The 17,915-nt window shown below is 33.2% G+C and overlaps 1 protein-coding gene across 4 annotated transcripts in view; it reads right to left on the reverse strand.

Moving 5' to 3' along the window:
• The window catches only part of POT1 (protection of telomeres 1), a 90,252-nt gene that overhangs the window by 10,950 nt on the left and 61,387 nt on the right, over positions 1-17,915 (reverse strand). For all 4 annotated transcript variants that reach the window (XM_058529267.1, XM_058529294.1, XM_058529276.1 and 1 more), the window contains exons 10-15: positions 16,651-16,806; positions 11,033-11,202; positions 9,836-9,924; positions 5,468-5,524; positions 3,013-3,169; positions 1,020-1,225 (exon numbers count right to left, since the gene is read on the reverse strand). In XM_058529267.1, coding sequence (XP_058385250.1) covers positions 1,020-1,225; positions 3,013-3,169; positions 5,468-5,524; positions 9,836-9,924; positions 11,033-11,202; positions 16,651-16,806 — 835 coding nt within the window. The remainder of the gene's footprint in view (positions 1-1,019; positions 1,226-3,012; positions 3,170-5,467; positions 5,525-9,835; positions 9,925-11,032; positions 11,203-16,650; positions 16,807-17,915) is intronic.

Below are 17,915 nucleotides of genomic sequence, written 5' to 3' on the forward strand. Positions count from 1 at the left end.
AAAAGAACATTGCCAAAAACTGACAAATTTGACTTTTTCAGAACTCTAGAAATTAATCAATTATCTGTATTGGGAAAGACATTTAAGTTCTGTGGTTCAGTTTTTTCCTGTATAAAAAACAGCTTATAATAGTACCAACTGCATAGAATTATGATGATGACTAAATGAATTAATACACAGAAATTAATCAAAATAGTTTCTAGTACCCTAAAACGTACTAAAACAAGAGGTGTTCATGAAAATGATACCAATGTGTATATACATGTGTATTCATATATAAATACATATTTTCTAAAATGATTATGTATTACTTTTATAAATAGAAAAATGTCAGTAATAAAAATCTTTGTACTAAAAGTCAGTTCATTTATAAAATGAAACTAAATATTTCTCTAATGCAAATTAAAGATGATGTTTTCCTTTTATTATGGAATATTATTAAGGAAGAAAAGTCTCAAGGAAAACAATGAAACTTTAAATCTGGGATGGGAAAAATATGTGGTATGAATATTAGATAAATATTAGATAAAAATAAGACAACAGTGGAAAGGAAATGCAAAAATAAAAAGGAATCAAAGTTTCATTCTTTTAAAACATGTCAAGTTATCTTTACCTGTTTCAAGGGTCCCTTCCTTGATTTAGATATCAATAGATGACTTATTCTATTTTTATGAAACAACAGTGACATCCAGAGGCCAAGATGATAGCAATTGTACATAACAAGCACTCAGCTCGACAATCAACTTGGATCTGATTAAGATTACACGCAGAAATCCAACAAGATGGACAAATGCAAACACTTGAGTTTAACGTATAATTTCAAAATGTCATTCAGATAAATTTATAAATATGTGTGCATGTATATATTTAATTGTTATATAATATATTCCATTTTATGAAATTTAACAATATTTTGACTTTATATGTCCTAGGTTGTCCCTAAAACATATTTAACAATAATCAGAGAAAGACATAAGCAAAAGCTGTATTCTAATAAAACAGTAACTTAAATATCTTACCTTCTATCAAAATTAGACAGTCATGTGAAAGTGGGAGAATACCATTATTTTTCACAAAATGAACAGCTACTTTTCGTTCTCCTTGATCTTCAGTGGTCCAGATTTTCGAATCATATAATGATGTGTTTTGTAATTTGGTATCTGGGGTTTTAGTTGCACCCTCTTGCAAAATTATATCCAAATCACCCTCATGTGGTACTTCTTGCCTAAAATTGACAATGAAATAACACATTTGGTGTAAACTTGGAAATTCAAATTTAACAAATTATCCAATTAAAAAAAATTGGCTTATATGCTGATGAGCCAACTACTTATTTTAAAATATGGAGATAATTTACTATGCAGATTGACTCATTCAATAGAAATATATTTGATGATATTTCATGGCTAAGTAGATCCATACCATAACATTAACCACCAGCAATTTCCTTGCCTGGTTTTGTGATACCAAGGTTACTTACGATTATTTCTAGCACCAATTTGTTCACCTCTGTAAGGGAGTGCTAAACTTCCTAGTGGGAGAAAAAAATGCAGCAGCCCCCTTTCTTCCCTCTAGTTAAATATCCACTTACCACCTAAGTAATCTCACTTTCATAAGGCACCTATTTTACAAACGAATATTCCTTTTTTTTTTGGTGAGGAAGATTAGCCCTGAGCTAACATTTGTTGCCAACCCTCCTCTTTTTATTGAGGAAGATTGGTCCTGGGCTAATATCCGTGACCATATTCCTCTCCTTTATATGGGGGACACCCACCACCGCATGGCTTGATAAGCAGTGCACAGGTCTGTGCCTGGGATCCAAACCCGTAAACCTCGGGCCACCGAAGCAGAGTGCACCAACTTAACCACTATGCCACTGGGCTGGCCCCCAATATTCCTTTTGCTTCCTTTTAATCTAGAATAATAATTTTAAAAAGTCACATGGTAAAGTATGATACAGAGGAAATGGCATGATCGGGAATCAAAAGGTCTATGTCCTTGTCCCGGTTCTGTCACCAACCAGCTACGTAACACCTCTCAATCTTTCTGAGATGATTTCCTTATTTGCTCCAAAAATGATCATAGAGAGTGGTTTTGTTTGGAAAAGCTATATGATTTTATATAATTTGATAGTACTTCAAGAATTATCTAAAATCTGTATTTATATTTTAATTCCAACTATCATTTTAAGCTCAAATGGGTAGAAGACAGTCCCCCATTTTATTTAACAAGATCTGATGATCAAAATCTCCACAAACAGTATTACACTTAGATTTTTGAGGGGAAAATATGTGTGTATTAGTGTACACAGAAGCACACACAAAACAATATACACACCACAAATATAATAGAGATGTATATATATTTACACATTATATGTTTAGAGGGAACAAAGTCAAATTGCATAAAAAAGAGAAAGAGGGATTAAAACTAACTTTCAGAATATGTCTCCATCTACTAAGTGTATATTCATTCTAATGTCTTATAAATTTATTTGTATATTTATGTAATTGATGTTTGGAATAAAGACTTGGAGGCACTGAGAAATTCTCAATTACTAAAAAATATTTAAATTGTATTTATTATATTATAGTTATTAAACAGGACAGAAATAGTTCCAAGGCTTTCTATATCACTCAAATAGAAATTTTGACTAAGCAGAATTTTTTATTTAAGAATTTTAATTAACAATGGCTTGCTTTTAAGATTTTTTTGTGACAAATGAGAAATTCTCCCCAAATAGCTTCATAGTTTATTATTTGTTTGCATTTATGAGAGCTACTAAATTGAACTGAAAAGAGCACCTACTTTTATTTATTATTATAAGAAATACCAGATGATTTACTTGCTAAGATTTTAGTTATTTTCTCTTAAAAACATTACCATTCTTTCGAAATACAATATATAAAATCACAATTTGCTCATTGCTAGGACTTAATCTGGTATATGTGAAAATGTGTGTACACCAACATTATGGAAAGAAAACTTCTGTTTTGTTATGGGGATACTCACAGTGAACGACACTTAGGACAGTGAAGTTTAACAGACTGGAAAAGTCTTCTGGGCTTGTATGACCTCAATTTTGCTCGGATGCGATATTGCTGAGGAGCTTTTTGTTTCAAAATGGCACACACTGGAGTTTTCTCCAAATACTGATGATCTGTAAGTACTATAAAGAATTTTCAGATTAAGTTAGAATAATCTATAAGAATAATAAGTATATTAATGATATGAATCCCTCTGAACCAAATACGTACAATAAAATCTAATGAAAGTTGTATTAATTGTCAACCTTGTTAACATTTTGCCACATTTGATTTATCGTGTTTTTCTCTCTCTCTCCATATATAGACACATATATATGAATCACTTGAGAATTATTTCCAGATCTCATGCCCCTTGACCCCTAAATACTTCAGTGTGTATTGCATAAGAATAAGAAATTTCATTGACATATTAAAGTGCAATTTTCAACATCAGAACATTTAATATTGATGTAATATTATCACTAAATCAAAAGACATTATTCAGATTTCTCCAATTGTCCCCATCATGTTCTTATTCAGCATTTTATTTTTGGGGCCAGAATCCAATCCTGAAGCACACATTGCATTTATTTTTCCTGTCTCTTTGGATTCCTTTAATGTAGAATGGTTCGTCAGCTTTTCTTTGTCTTTCATGACATTGATATATTTGAGGAGTAGAGGCCATTTATTTGGGCGTCTGGTTTTTCTCGTGATCAAATACAGATTTTGGCAGGAAAATTACTATATAAGTGATATTGTGGCCTTCTCAGTGCATCGCATCAAGAGGCATATGAAGTAGTGTTTTCATTCCTGGGGATGTTAACTTCATTCAGCTGGTTAAGGTGGTGTTCAACAAGTTTCTCTACTATAAACTTACTATTTTCCCCTTTATAAATAATAATAAAGTACTTGGGAAAATATAAATATCCCAGTCTTTATTAAACATTTAGGATCCCACTAGTTTAAGACCTATTGATGATTCACAACTAAATCAATTATTACTATCATGATGGCAGAATGGTGATTTTTTCCCTAACTTTATCATTCCTTTTACATTTATTAGTTGCTATTCTATTTTAAGTAAGAGCTTTCCACTCAACGTCATTTATTTGTTTCTTTTTTTTTTTTTTTAATAATTTTATTTATTTTTTCCCCCCCAACTATCTTTTGCCCCGTAGATAGTTGTATGTCACAGCTGCACATCCTTCCAGTTGCTGTATGTGGGATGCGGCCTCAGCATGGCCGGAGAAGCAGTGCGTCAGTGCACGCCCGGGATCTGAACCCGGGCCGCCAGCAGCAGAGTGCACGCACTTAACCGCTAAGCCATGGGGCCAGCCCCATTTATTTGTTTCTTTTGTTCTTTTATTCACTATCCACATAGACCACCTGAGTCCTACTTTATTCAATCAGTTCTATTCCATCATTAGTATTTTTTATTTTGATGCTCAAATTGTACCAGATTTGATATGTTCCATCATTAACTGAGACTTCTTTATTTTCTGGCACAAGATGTTCCAGACTCATCTTGTAATTCTCCTCTCCCAATCCTGGAATCTGCTATTTCTCCAAGGAGCCTGATTCCTTTTAAGTGGGAATATTATTTATAAACCAAGATCTGTGCACTAAGTGTGCTCAGTGCTACTGGGTACCATTGTTTCTATGCTCTTTCACTGAGAGCTAGGGAACCTATGCACTCAGTTCATACTTGTAGACACATGCACCTGTACATATATGAATATGTACTTGAGTGAATACATATATACAAACACACATCTATATCTACTTCTGTATCTATCTATAAAAACATGAGCACATAACGATACCTTCAATTCCAGTACAAAACTACAAGCTTCCTTCTTCTAGCCTTCCCCCATTTCATAGTTATATGTCCTTTCTCCAATAATGAAAAACTCATATTTTTATAATAGTATATTACCAAAGTTTATCTAATAGACTGGTGTTTAAAATTTCTTTTCTCTTAAATGTTTTTATCTTAGTTGAAGTAACAGAAGAAGGGCATCTAATAGATCTACTATCATTGCTAACATCAGAGTTTTGGGGCGTACTGTAAGGAGTTCTTTTATGGACACACTGCTAATTGCATAGTGTGAACCAATTAAAATTAATGTCATATAAATATTTTACACTCTCAAACTAAAAATAAGCCCCGCTGCACTGTTATATAGTAGAATATGTTTTACAAACCTTATAGATACATGACTTAAGATATATATTCAACATAAAAACATAAATCTTTCTGGATTCTATTTTATGCCAGTTAGGATAAGGTAGAGGAATAAAAGGTGAATATAGATATATTTTTGTCCTAATGGATACCTGCTCTCAATATTAGGTAGGAATGAATTAGTTAATAAGGGTAAGGAGAGACCTTACTATGTTCACTATTATACCCATATTTCAAAAATGAAACATGGTCTTACTTGTAGCCGATAGTTGTTGACATCTTTCTACCTCATATAGTGATACTGATCCAGAGCCTATAGGAAGGAGAAAGAAAAAAAGAATTATACAGTTTTAAAATCCACTAAAAATTCAATGTAGCAGTGAAAACTATAAAACATTGCTGAGAAACATTGAAGAAAATCTAAATAGTGAAATAAGCCATGTTCACTTTGAAGGCTCAATATCGTTAGGATATTAATTCTCCCCAAAATTATCTGTAGATTCAAAACAATCCTAATCAAAACTGCAGGGGCTTCACTGTAGAAGGCAACAAGCAGATTCTATCACTTAAGTGGAAATGCAAAGAATCTAGAATCTAGAGCATAATCTTGAAAAAGAACAAAATTGGAGGACTTATACTACGTGACTTTAAGACTTACTGTAAAGTCATAGTAATCAAGACAATATGGTATGGTACTAGCATAAAGACTGACAAATATATCAACAAAATTCATTAGAAAGCCCAGAAATAAACCCACATTTATATGGTTATTTGATTTTTAATAAAAGCAGCAAAGCAATCCAAAGGGAAAGCAAAACTCCTTTCAACAAATGGTGCTGCAACAACTGGAAATTAGTATGAGGGAAAAAAGTGCTTACTTCACACCTACTACTAAGTATTGAACAGAAAACTCAAAAATAAATCCACATTTATACCCATTTGATTTTTGACAAAGACACTAAAGCCATCTTACAGAAAAAATGCAACCAAACGGTGCTACAACAAGTGGAAATTCGTATTTAAAAAAATGTCTACCTCATACCGTACTACTAAGTATTATTCAAAAAGAACAAACAACTAGGCCCAGCCCGGTGGCGCAAGCGGTTAAGTGCGTGCGCTCTGCTGCGGCGGCCTGGGATTCACCGGTTCGGATCCCGGGAGCCCACTGATGTACCACTTGTCAGGCCACGCTGTGGCAGGCGTTCCATATAAAGTGGAGGAAGACATGGATGTTAGCCCAGGGCCAGTCTTTCTCAGCAAAAAGAGGAGGATTGGCAGATGTTAGCTCAGGGCTGATCTTCCTCACAAAAAAAATAAAAATAAATAAAAAAAAAAAAGAACAAACTACTGATATATGCAACTATACGGATGAATCTCAAAAACATATAGTGTGTACAAGAGTACACAATATATATTCCATTTATTTGAAGTTCTAGAACAGGCACAATTAATCTACCGTGGAAAAAAATCAGAACTTCTGGGGCGTGGTGAGGATTGATAGGAAGGAGCATGAAGGAGCTTTCTGCAACAAAGGTGATGTTCTGGATTTTAAGAGGGATTTAGGTTACACAGGTTTATGTATTATTCAAAATTCATGGAATAGTACACTTAAGTTGTCCATTTCACTGCATACAATTTTACCTCAAAAATAAAAAAGAATCCTAAACAAATATTGAACTCCAGTTAATGATGTTCATTCTGAAGTGTTTAGGAGGTGTACTTACGTCTGCAACTTACTTTGAAATGCATCAAAAAATAAGATGGATTGACGGATTAAAAGAGAGACAGATAGACGACAGAGTAAACAGAGCAAAATGTTAATTGGAGAATCTAGGTAGTGGGTATATGAGTGTTCACTATACAACTGTTTCAGTTTTCTGCGTGTTTGAAAATTTTTATTACATTGGAAAAATACACTGTGAAGGAAATACAGGAAGAGGTGGATAAAGTAATAAATTTACTAACTTTAATAGGATGACTTGATGAACATCATAAAATGGAATTTTACTTTAACAAGAAAGCATAACTAGCGAACATAGCAATAAGTTTTAATAATGCTTTCTAAAATAAAGAACTTAAGACTTAAAAAAGCATCCACATATTGCGATTACTTTAGGTTACATTCTATTACATATAATAATATATTATTTTCTATAATTTATTTTGAATGGCATCATATGCAAACATATGCATTATTTGTCTTTCTTCCTCAACATCACTAACGAATGATGCAAGAGTTCATGGCAAGAGAACTTGAATGGACATCTTAAGCTGAGAAAGAAAAATTTCAATGAATCTGATTATTTAATATCTGCCATTCTGCATGAAGTGAGAACAATGGCAAAAAAACTTAAAAGTAGTCAAATCATAAGAAAATGAGAGAAAACATGTGCAAAATATATACATGGTCTGCCACAAACTGATAAGAAAAAAGATAAAGAACCCAACAGAGAATCAGGTAAAGGGTAAGAGCAGACAATTCGAAGAAGACAGAATAAAAGGGGCTGATAAATATATATTTTCAAGTTTCCAAGTACTCAGGGAAACTCAATAAGATATCACATTATATCTGCCAAATTGTCAAAAATTACATATATTGTTAACCTCCAATACTGCTGAGAATGTGAGGAAAGGACATTCTCCTACACCGCTATTCACATATGAATCCTATCACACTTTAGCATATAAAATGGCAGCATCTTTTTTTTTTTTTTTTTTTTTTTTTGCTGAGGAAGATTCGCCCCAAGCTAACATCTGTTGTCAATCTTCCTCTTTTTCGCTTAAGGAAGACTGGCCCTGAGCTAACATCTGTGCCAATCTTCCTCTATTTTGTATGTGGGTCACTGCCTCAGCAGGGCCGCCGACAAGTGGTTACCGCACCAGGAAACTGAATCCAGGCTGCCAAAGCGGGGCATGCCAAACTTAACCACTAGACCATGGGGAAAGCCCCAGTATCTATTAAAATAAAAGATGTGCTTACCCTTTGATCCATACATATATACTTCCACTTTTAGGAGTTTATTTTAGAGAAATAAATGTATGGAAGTACAATTGCTCAAGGATGGTTATTAAAGCATTATTTGTAAGAGCAACAAACTGGAAACAACTAGAATGTCTATCAAATGAAAATGGCTGAATTTAAAATGTTAGATTCATATTATAAAATATTATGTGTCTATTAAAGGAATGAGTTTGAGTTATAAGAATTAGCCCATAAAGAGGTCTACGACACATTGTTAAAGAAAGTAACTGTATAGTATGGTCTTATATTTATAAAAATTTTAAACAGAGGGAAAAGTCATATTTGTTTATGTATAGAGATATATATTTGTATAAACATGAAAAGTGTTGAAGGAATCACACTAAACAGTTAACATCACCTCAAAGAGCAGGTGTAAAGGCGTGGGAAAGCTATGTAACTTGATATTATGACATGTATTACTTTTGTAATTTAAAAATAATTTAAAAATCCTTTTAAAAGGAGAAAGACTTCAAACAGTGTAATTACAAATTATACTGTCTCCAAATGATTGTCAACTGAAGTAAATTGCCTTCCTAACGGTAGCTCAAGTAATCACAGATCAGGCTAAAATGTCATCACCAAGGAGCTAGGAAATGTGAAGAGTTTTAAGGCAGAGAGAATGAAGAAATAAATATCAAATATGTATAAAAAACCAAACAGCCTACATTTGAATCTGACTGGCTTTGCCATCAGTTAACAGCTAAGTAATGCTTGGCAAATTACATGATCCTCATAACTCAAAGCCTCAGTTTCCTTTCAATAAAAGGGAGAAAATAATATCATAGGAGTGCTGTTAGGATTAAATAATAACACATGTAGGCAATGACTAAGCGCCTACCAAGCCTTACATGTTAATTTTACTACTTATCACTACTGGTATAGAAAGAGAGTAAACACTTATAAAATGGTTCTTTGGATCACAGAAGGGAAAGAGGAAGAACGTTAAAAAAAAGAAAAAAATATATATATCTATATATACGGGCTAGAAACATGACATAGATTCTAGGTCCCAGAATATACCAGCAGATATTAAGACAAAGTGGTGAAGGAAAAAATCTTACAGATCGTGAGTTTTAAAATTTAGATTTGAATAGTCACCTATTCAGGTAGATAAGAATACAAATACACCACCAACTGTTTGTTAATATCTTGTAATTAGGCACTTGATTAACTCAATATTAAGACTGGGAATCATGTATACCTACAAGATATGTATGATCAAAAAATACTTGAGCTGTTTGAAATAAAGCAGCAAAAATAAACTTTGTTTCTTTTAGAAATTGATAAAATAGTTGCCTAGGAAATACAGATTCTTAATGAATAAATACACACACACACACACACACACATATACACATAAAGATATATACATAAATACTACATATATCACAAATCAAGTAATCCCTACCACCCCAACGTGAAAATGTAATTACACAGTTAAGGGAGGAATAATGTTTACCTTCCCATAGGACACAGATAAAGATTTAGCATGTTCCTTTACAATGAATATGGATTTAACAAAAAGATATTTAAAAAGAGGATTAATGTTGATAAAGCCATTTTACTTAGCAGAAACTGTCAATGTTAAAAAATTGTCCTTACTTGAAACAGTTGGAAAGCTGTCCTCACGTTCTGATTGACATATACCATCTGAACACTGACTGGCTGTCAAATCTGCAGATTCTAAAACCCTATAATTGAAAGAATATAAGTTTAAATTGCATAAAACAAAGTTAATACGGTCAGTTTAGCTCTACCCATAGAAACCAAAAACTCACTGAAACTGTATAAAAAAAATTTTATGTGCGTGTATGCATTCTCCAGTAGAAGATCTACAGCTGTTATCAGATTATCTGGGGGTTCCAAGGAACCCCAAATTGAAAAAAAACCTGTCTAGAAAGATACAAGTGAAACAGTGGATGATGAAATACTGTAAACAAAAATAAACTGGGAATTGAACAATAACATTCTGAATCAGAACAATCTCACTCTATAGATTAAAGAAGTGAAAATCTATGCTGCTATATATTGCAATAGGAGAAATAAAGTAGTGAAACTGATATAAGATTATTAAACTAGTTAATCTGATTTTAAAGTCATATTGATTTCAATATATTAAAACAGAAAATTTTTTCATTTCAATTCACTGAACAGGATATTTTCTACATCTCTTTGAAGATATGCAGAAGATTTATTTTTATTTCTCTAGAACACTGGTCAAAAGTTTCTATCCACTGTGACCAGCAGGAAAACTTCAGGAAAAAGAGAACTGGATGGATTAGCAGGATTTAAGGTATGATTCACTTTCTGGGAACATCTGAAAGTTTTAAAAATTTTGATACCCTAAAACACTTCTGTTACCTGTTTCATCAGTAATAGGCACCTTAGAAAGGTAATATTTTTTCATGGCAGAATTAAGCATGTTTGGAATCCTTGATATGTATCAAGTTTTCCAACTTTAGCTAAGCTCCAGTTTCCACTGTCGCTGTACGTGGAGAATGTGGCAAACGGGAGAAGGAGAACAAAAGTGCAGAGCAGACCTAAGTGCGTAACTACAGGAAAACTCAGATTATAACCTGAGCTCTGCTATTATTTAGCCATTTGAACCTACAATCACTTGATTTCTGTTTCATTTGGTTCATCTATTTTAAAAAATGGATAATGGCATAGAAGGCCATGAGGAAAAATTACAAGGAACCTATTGGATTTCTCCTCCCCACCCCAGAACAGTACTGTTTTGGAAATCAGCTTAATTCATACTTTATTTAGAATTTCTAAATAGTTACATAACATGCTTACTGTTTCAGTTGATCCACATCAGAGTTACTTTCTGGCAACACTCTGATTCCCCGACCATAACTGGTACCTCCATGGAGATGAAACTCGAGAGCTAACGAAGTTGCCTGGTTCTCCGAATTCACTGACTGAAGTTTGGTATGGAGGCTATAAATTCTAAGAAAGCTTCCAACCTAAAAATAAATTATTTACTATTTAGAAAATGGAGAAAAATCAAAGAATTTCTGATACTCAAAATATTTAACAATCAATATGGGGCAGAGACAAAAACCAGAAGGGCTGACCGATCAGAAAGGATTCTGCTATGTTATACAGGTATGTACTGAATATCAGCCCCAAGGACACTGTATCAAAACCAAAACGTGTGTGTGTGTGTGCACATATTTATGCATGTATACATATGCATATATATATTTTTTCAAATGTAAGACATTTCCATTTCAGAGATATTAAAATGTGAAATAAGATTGAGTCTTAGCATTGACAAAATACAGTAGTTAAGAAACCCATTACCTAAATCAAATCCAAGCCTTCTATTTGATTAAGAAACCTATTTGATTAAGGTTTCTGAAAATAACTTGCTTTAGCAATTTTAAGGTAAGATTTAATTAAATATCACTAAAGCACTATCACTATGAGAATACTAGAAAATAATTTTAAATGTGCTACTATATCAAAATAATAAATATCCCCCATCTCACAAGTTCTATGGAAAGAAAACTTTTGTAATAAACAGTTTTTATTTGTACATCATAATGTGAAACATATTCTATGAGTTCAAATATAGGATTAAACCAATCACAGTTTTGAACTAAATGTTCTATAGTTAATTTTAGATGTTTTGCTAGTCAAAAATATCTTTATGAGTATTTGATATTCTTTCAATGTAGAAGACTTAAAATGAGACAGATGCAGAATTTTTATCAAAGAATTGACACCTACTCAAAGGAAGAAGCTATATAACCTAAATCACATTTATTTTTATGGAGAAAGAGTTATAAACAAAAGGAGTTACCACCTAGAGAGTTTAATTCACTTGCATAAAGCAGCACTGACTGCTGATGACTGTGGGACTAACATTCTCTTGTTTTCCTACAAGGTCAGGATTGAGTAACAGTGGTGAGATTCTATGTAACAGCAAAGCTACATAAGGGGGAATATAAAAAAAGACAAGGTCGTAAACCAGTCTCCCACCTCTGCTTATTCCTGTGTCAGTTAATTGTATTTCTCCTCATCACCCTTTGGATCTGATGGAGGGGAGAAATGGGGGAAAAAAGTAAGAGGGAAAAATCCACACTCCCAGATGCTAGACCTTCATTCCCAAAGGGTCTTTTCCCATCCAGTTATGGGTTTTATGAGGAGGAGAAAAGGATTTAGACTCTTCCTCTGACTTCTTCCACTGACACTCACATCACGGCAGGGGAGCAGGGCAGAGTCAGAGAAGACAACAAAAGAAAAAAAGAAAAGACAAACCTGATTTTCCTCATGGTCTCCAAAGTAAAATACTGGAAGTAAATATAAAACAGTCTATTTCTACTTATTTTTATCTCATTCCTTTTTTTTTTTTTTTTTTTTGCTGAGGAAGATTTGCCCTGAGCTAACATCTGTGCCAACTTTCCTCTATTTTGTATGTGGGTTGCTGCCACAGCATGGCTGCTGTTGAGCGGTGTAGGTCCACGCCTGGAAATGGAACCTGGGCTGCCAAAGCAGAGCACATCTAACTTAACACCAGGCCACAGGGCCGGCCCTATCTTACTCTTTTTGAACGTTAATTATTCTGTGATTCTTTTAAATATATATAATACACTGGTACAGTACATGTATAGAGTCCACAGAGGACTTACAGAGGCCTAAACACATGGAGAAAGATACCATATTCACAAATGAAAAACTTCAACATTATAAAGATGACAATTTCCCCCAAATTAATGAATCTTTAAAATCAATGCAATCAAAATCCCTAGTGTCTTTCATGGAACTGGAAAAGCTGATCTGAAAATGTATATGAAAGTGAAGAGCAAGTAAGTGTTGGAAAATAAGCTGGGAGGGCCGGCCCCGTGGCTTAGCAGTTAAGTGCGTGTGCTCTGCTACTGGTGGCCCGGGGTTCGGATCCCGGGCACACACCGACGCACTGCTTCTCCGGCCATGCTGAGGCCGCATCCCACATACAGCAACTAGAAGGATGTGCAACTATGACATACAACTATCTTACTGGGGCTTTGGGGGAAAAAAAAAAGGAGGAGGATAGGCAATAGATGTTAGCTCAGAGCTGCTCTTCCTCAGCAAAAAGAGGAGGATTAACATGGATGTTAGCTCAGGGCTGATCTTCCACCAAAAAAAAAAAAAAAGCTGGGAGGGGGGCTTGCTTGACCTCTGGATTATTATTTAAAAATACAAGTCTAATAATTAAGACAGCCTGGTATTAACACAGACACATGCATGAACATGGATAAATCTTAAAAATATAATGTCACAGGAAAAAAGCAAATTACAGAATGATACATATACTATATGCATTTTTCAGACAAAAGTACATAAAATAAAAGCATAATAAACATGGGTGTACATACCCACATGTTAGGATAAATAGAAAGAGGATATTGGGGAGCAAAAAATGAAAATAAGCAGGAATACAAAAAAGGTTCAACATGTAGAGTTTTATTTCTTAAAAATTAAAAGTACCTGAAATAAGTGTGGTAACACGTTTAGAAATGTTAAGTTGGGATGGTAGGCACAGGGGTTTTTATTATACTATCTTTTCTACTATTGTATTTCATAATAAAACAAAATTCAAAGACCAAGAGAGAATTTATTTATATAAATAGGCTATAAAGATGACAAATTGTTATTTCCAGAAATTCCTTCTGGAGGCAGCATTGTATTTTTTTTAAGCTTGCTAAATATACTATGAAATGTGCCAGATGCTCTATTATAATAGGCAAATATTGCTTAGTCTTATCAGTAATGTGATAAGATTCCAAAAATTGTAAGTGAGTCATAACCAAAAAATTATAAAAATATACTTTAAAAAATTGTTATAAAATCCCATTTCAATACACAAACATTAAAAATAAAGCAAATCAAACACGGTTATTAAGAAATCACTATCCCTTTAAAAATAATTTAGATATTCCTTATAAACTATCAAGAATTTCCCTTTAGGTTTAATATTTTTAATGACATGTATATGTATAAAAATAACCAGTCAAACTACAGCTCTTGGTTCACTGAAGGCCAAAACATAATTATGACTAGGTATGTTTTGTAACTATTTTTAAACCGTGTCAGGATAAGACTGGGGATTGAAAATACACTGCCTTAATTTCTAGACAAAATGTCTGAAATATCAGTTTGTGTGTTTGTATGTGCTTGTATAAAATATTTAGGGAATAAGATAACTTAAAAAGCAAGATTTAGGAAAAATGTTAAGGGCAACTTAGGCTGTAAAATGTATTATATATACAAGTCAATTACACTATACTTTATAATTACCTTAACTGTACTCTTCATTAAAAAACAAAAAAATCCATACTTTCCCCCCCATTCCTGTACAACAAAAATACATCTGTTCCATATAGTTTGGTATAAAAATGCAATTTTAAGCAGTTGTCTTCAAGAGCTGATAAGAATTCATTTGTATCAATGTTATCTGACTCTGGGGATTTCTTAAATTAATATGAAAATAGCACAGAGGTTGTCTCAGAACAAATAAATGTGATATCAGTATACATTAAATAAAAGCCTCAAGTTATTTTACTTATACACAGAGAAAATTTTTCTCATTTTTCTATTATATTGCAGATAAATAATATAATGTCACAATATCTTTAGAAAAAACTTAAGTACCCTATATTTTCTTAATTATGTGTGCTCAGAGCACCCTCTAGTGGGTGAGATAATGCAACCAATAAAAAAGGAGATGAAAAAAATTCTGAAAAAACTTCACAGCACTCATTGATTCATTCATTCACCAGCAGATATTATTTACTTCGTCCTTACTATATGGAAAGTACTGGTGCTATTCAGGACTTGGACAAAGAAACCAGGACAAGTGAGGGGAACAGAAAGACCCAGAGAAGCAGCATAGAGATACAGAAGGGAATTAAATGGTGAGAGTAAAATCTAAAATGTTGATCTTTTTCATTCACAAAAGAACTCTATCTGTATTAAAAAAAAAAAAAACAAAACCCTTCAGAATTGGCTTTACCATTACATTTATTTTCAAAATAAACTATAATCAATGTAGATCAAATCAGGGTGAAAGCATCAAAAATATATCTTCAACAGTCAACTTTCTCTGATATGTCAAGTATGAACGTGTGCACACACACCAACACAGAGGACAAGAAAATGCAGTTCTCACCTTCCTGGACCCTGACTTTCACCTAATATATTAACTTGAGTTGGGTGGGCTTATTTGTAATACAATTTACAAATAGAAGTATTTCCTCCTCCAAGAACATTTTTTTACAAAGCGAAAATGGGCATTCAAGTCCAGATCTAAAAAATCACAATTCACTTTTACTGTTTTCTTCCTATAAGTAGGCTGTATAACTCCCTAAAGGTTGGACAGAAGCTAATTGCAATAAAAAAAATCACTTCTTTATACTGCTCAAGAGGACTGGCTCTGGAAATAGACATTGTAGATTTGAATACTGGCTTCACCCAACTAGGTGTGAAATCTTGGGCTTACCCTCTGAGTGCCTGTTTTCGTATTTGTAAAACAGGAATGATGACAGTACTACTGCACAGGATAGTGCTAAATACATAGGAAGTACTTAACAAATGATATTTTGACACCATTCTTTGCTAGAAAGGATACTAGCAAATAAAAGATATAATGAAATAAAGAAAAATATTCCCTAAAATATTATTAATAAGCAATAAGTGCCATATCTATCCATTTTACTTTTACCTAAAAAACTGTATCTCAAAAACAGTGAGCAAATTCTAATAAACTGTACAGTACACACACAGACACATAAGTTATGATAAATATTAGAGGCAGATTAACAATTTCTTAAACAAAGTTACAGGCTAGATTTTATCAAACCAATTAACCAAGTTCACAAATATTTAAGTTTACAAATATTTGATATATTTTTTGTCATTTTAAAGCAGTATATCTTGACCAATAAAATTTTTCTTTACTATTTTCATAGTAAAATTGTGTATAGCTGTAAGATATTCAGGAAACACTCTTTAACCCCCACCCCCCGACCCTTTCCCCCCTCAGGAAGATTCACCCTGAGCTAACATCTGTTGCCAATCTTCCTCTTTTTGTATGTGAGATGCTGCCACAGCATGGCCACTGACAGATGAGTGGTGTAGGTCCATGCCTGGGAACTGAACTTGGGCCGCCGAAGTGGAGTGCACCGAACTTAACCATTAGGCCACTGGGGCTGACCCAACGTTCTTTAATTTTAAAAGATTGTTCAAACCATTACAATTTGATATATATTCTAATAATTTATTTTAAACACATATTTTACAAATTAAAAATTAATGAAAAAATAAGTTTGGAGTTAATTTCTAGACCCCAAATACCACCTATGAATGTGATTCAACCCCCAAATTTATAAAAATACAAAATAGCAAACAAGTCTGCTACTCAACGTCACCTTCAGAGACTTTGCCACTTGAACATGGTTATCATAGACTACAATGTCTATTGTCAGATTCTGCAGCCGATGGATGTGATTTAAATCACCTTCAAGAACAAGGTCTTGTATTAAGACTTTCCAAGATGGGAATGGGGTCCTGGTGCCATCCCACACCTGCCATAAGAGAGTAGAGCAAAGTTTAATGATCTTTTTGTAAAACTGTGGAGGCAGAATCTTATTTGCTGGTAATATAACTAAAAAGGAATTAAACGTATTCTCCCAAATATCTGTTAAAACTTTAAATATGATGTATAATCTTTTCTGATTATAAAAGGACTACACACATGAACTATAGGTAACATGAAAAATGTAAAGAAAAAAATTCACACTGCTAGGAGCCTAGAAAAAATACTAACGTATTGTTAAATTTACTTTATCTTTTTTTATTCTGTGTATTTATAATACATATGTCTTTTTTTCCTTTTAACAAATTGGCATTATATTCTGCTTTTCATTTCTTAGTTTATTGTTGAGAACTTTATCAGGCAACTTAAACAATCTTCTAAAATATGTTTTTCCATGGCTTCACATTATTTTATGGTATAGATGCACACAAATTTATTAAACTAATTCCGTTATTGGTCATTTGGGTTGTGTTAAATTTTTTGTTATTTTAAATAATTTAGTAATTACCATCTTGTGTATAAATCTTTATGAGTATCTCTCCTAATTTTCTTAAGTATGAATTCTTACTTTTAGGAATGTATTCTGACATTTGCCCTTTTTTAAAAATTTTCTTCTGATTTGGAAAAGGCAATTAAAAGTACAGATATGAATATTTTGTTTATGTTAGATATTACGAATACAAGTGAATGAAAATTACAGGTGCTGGAAAGGGAAAATTATGTTCAATTGCTATGTAAGCTACACTGAGATAAGGATGAGAACGTGGGCCCAGGATGAGTATGCACTACCCCATGCTTAGGACATTAACTAGCCTGTGCTGTGCAGGGTTTTAAGAGATGAACTGAGTTATGCTACGCCGTAAAAGAGTATGACAAAAGACATTTGGCTTGAGGTAGGAATGCCTCTGCACGTCAAAAGAAGTTTGGCTGGACAAGAGTAAAGAGGCTACTTGAATAGAAAAACTACATTTCTATAGAAAAGGTGGCTGCCAGTGTCAGACTACAGAGGAAGTACTGAATAACACTGGTGACAGTGTTAAGTTTCAAGTAAACAATTATGAGTTTGCATCACTCACTCTGCTCCCTAAATTATTCAAA

The sequence above is a fragment of the Diceros bicornis genome, chromosome 3 (genome assembly GCF_020826845.1).
Source record: "Diceros bicornis minor isolate mBicDic1 chromosome 3, mDicBic1.mat.cur, whole genome shotgun sequence".
In the NCBI taxonomy this organism is placed as follows: Eukaryota; Metazoa; Chordata; class Mammalia; order Perissodactyla; family Rhinocerotidae; genus Diceros; species Diceros bicornis.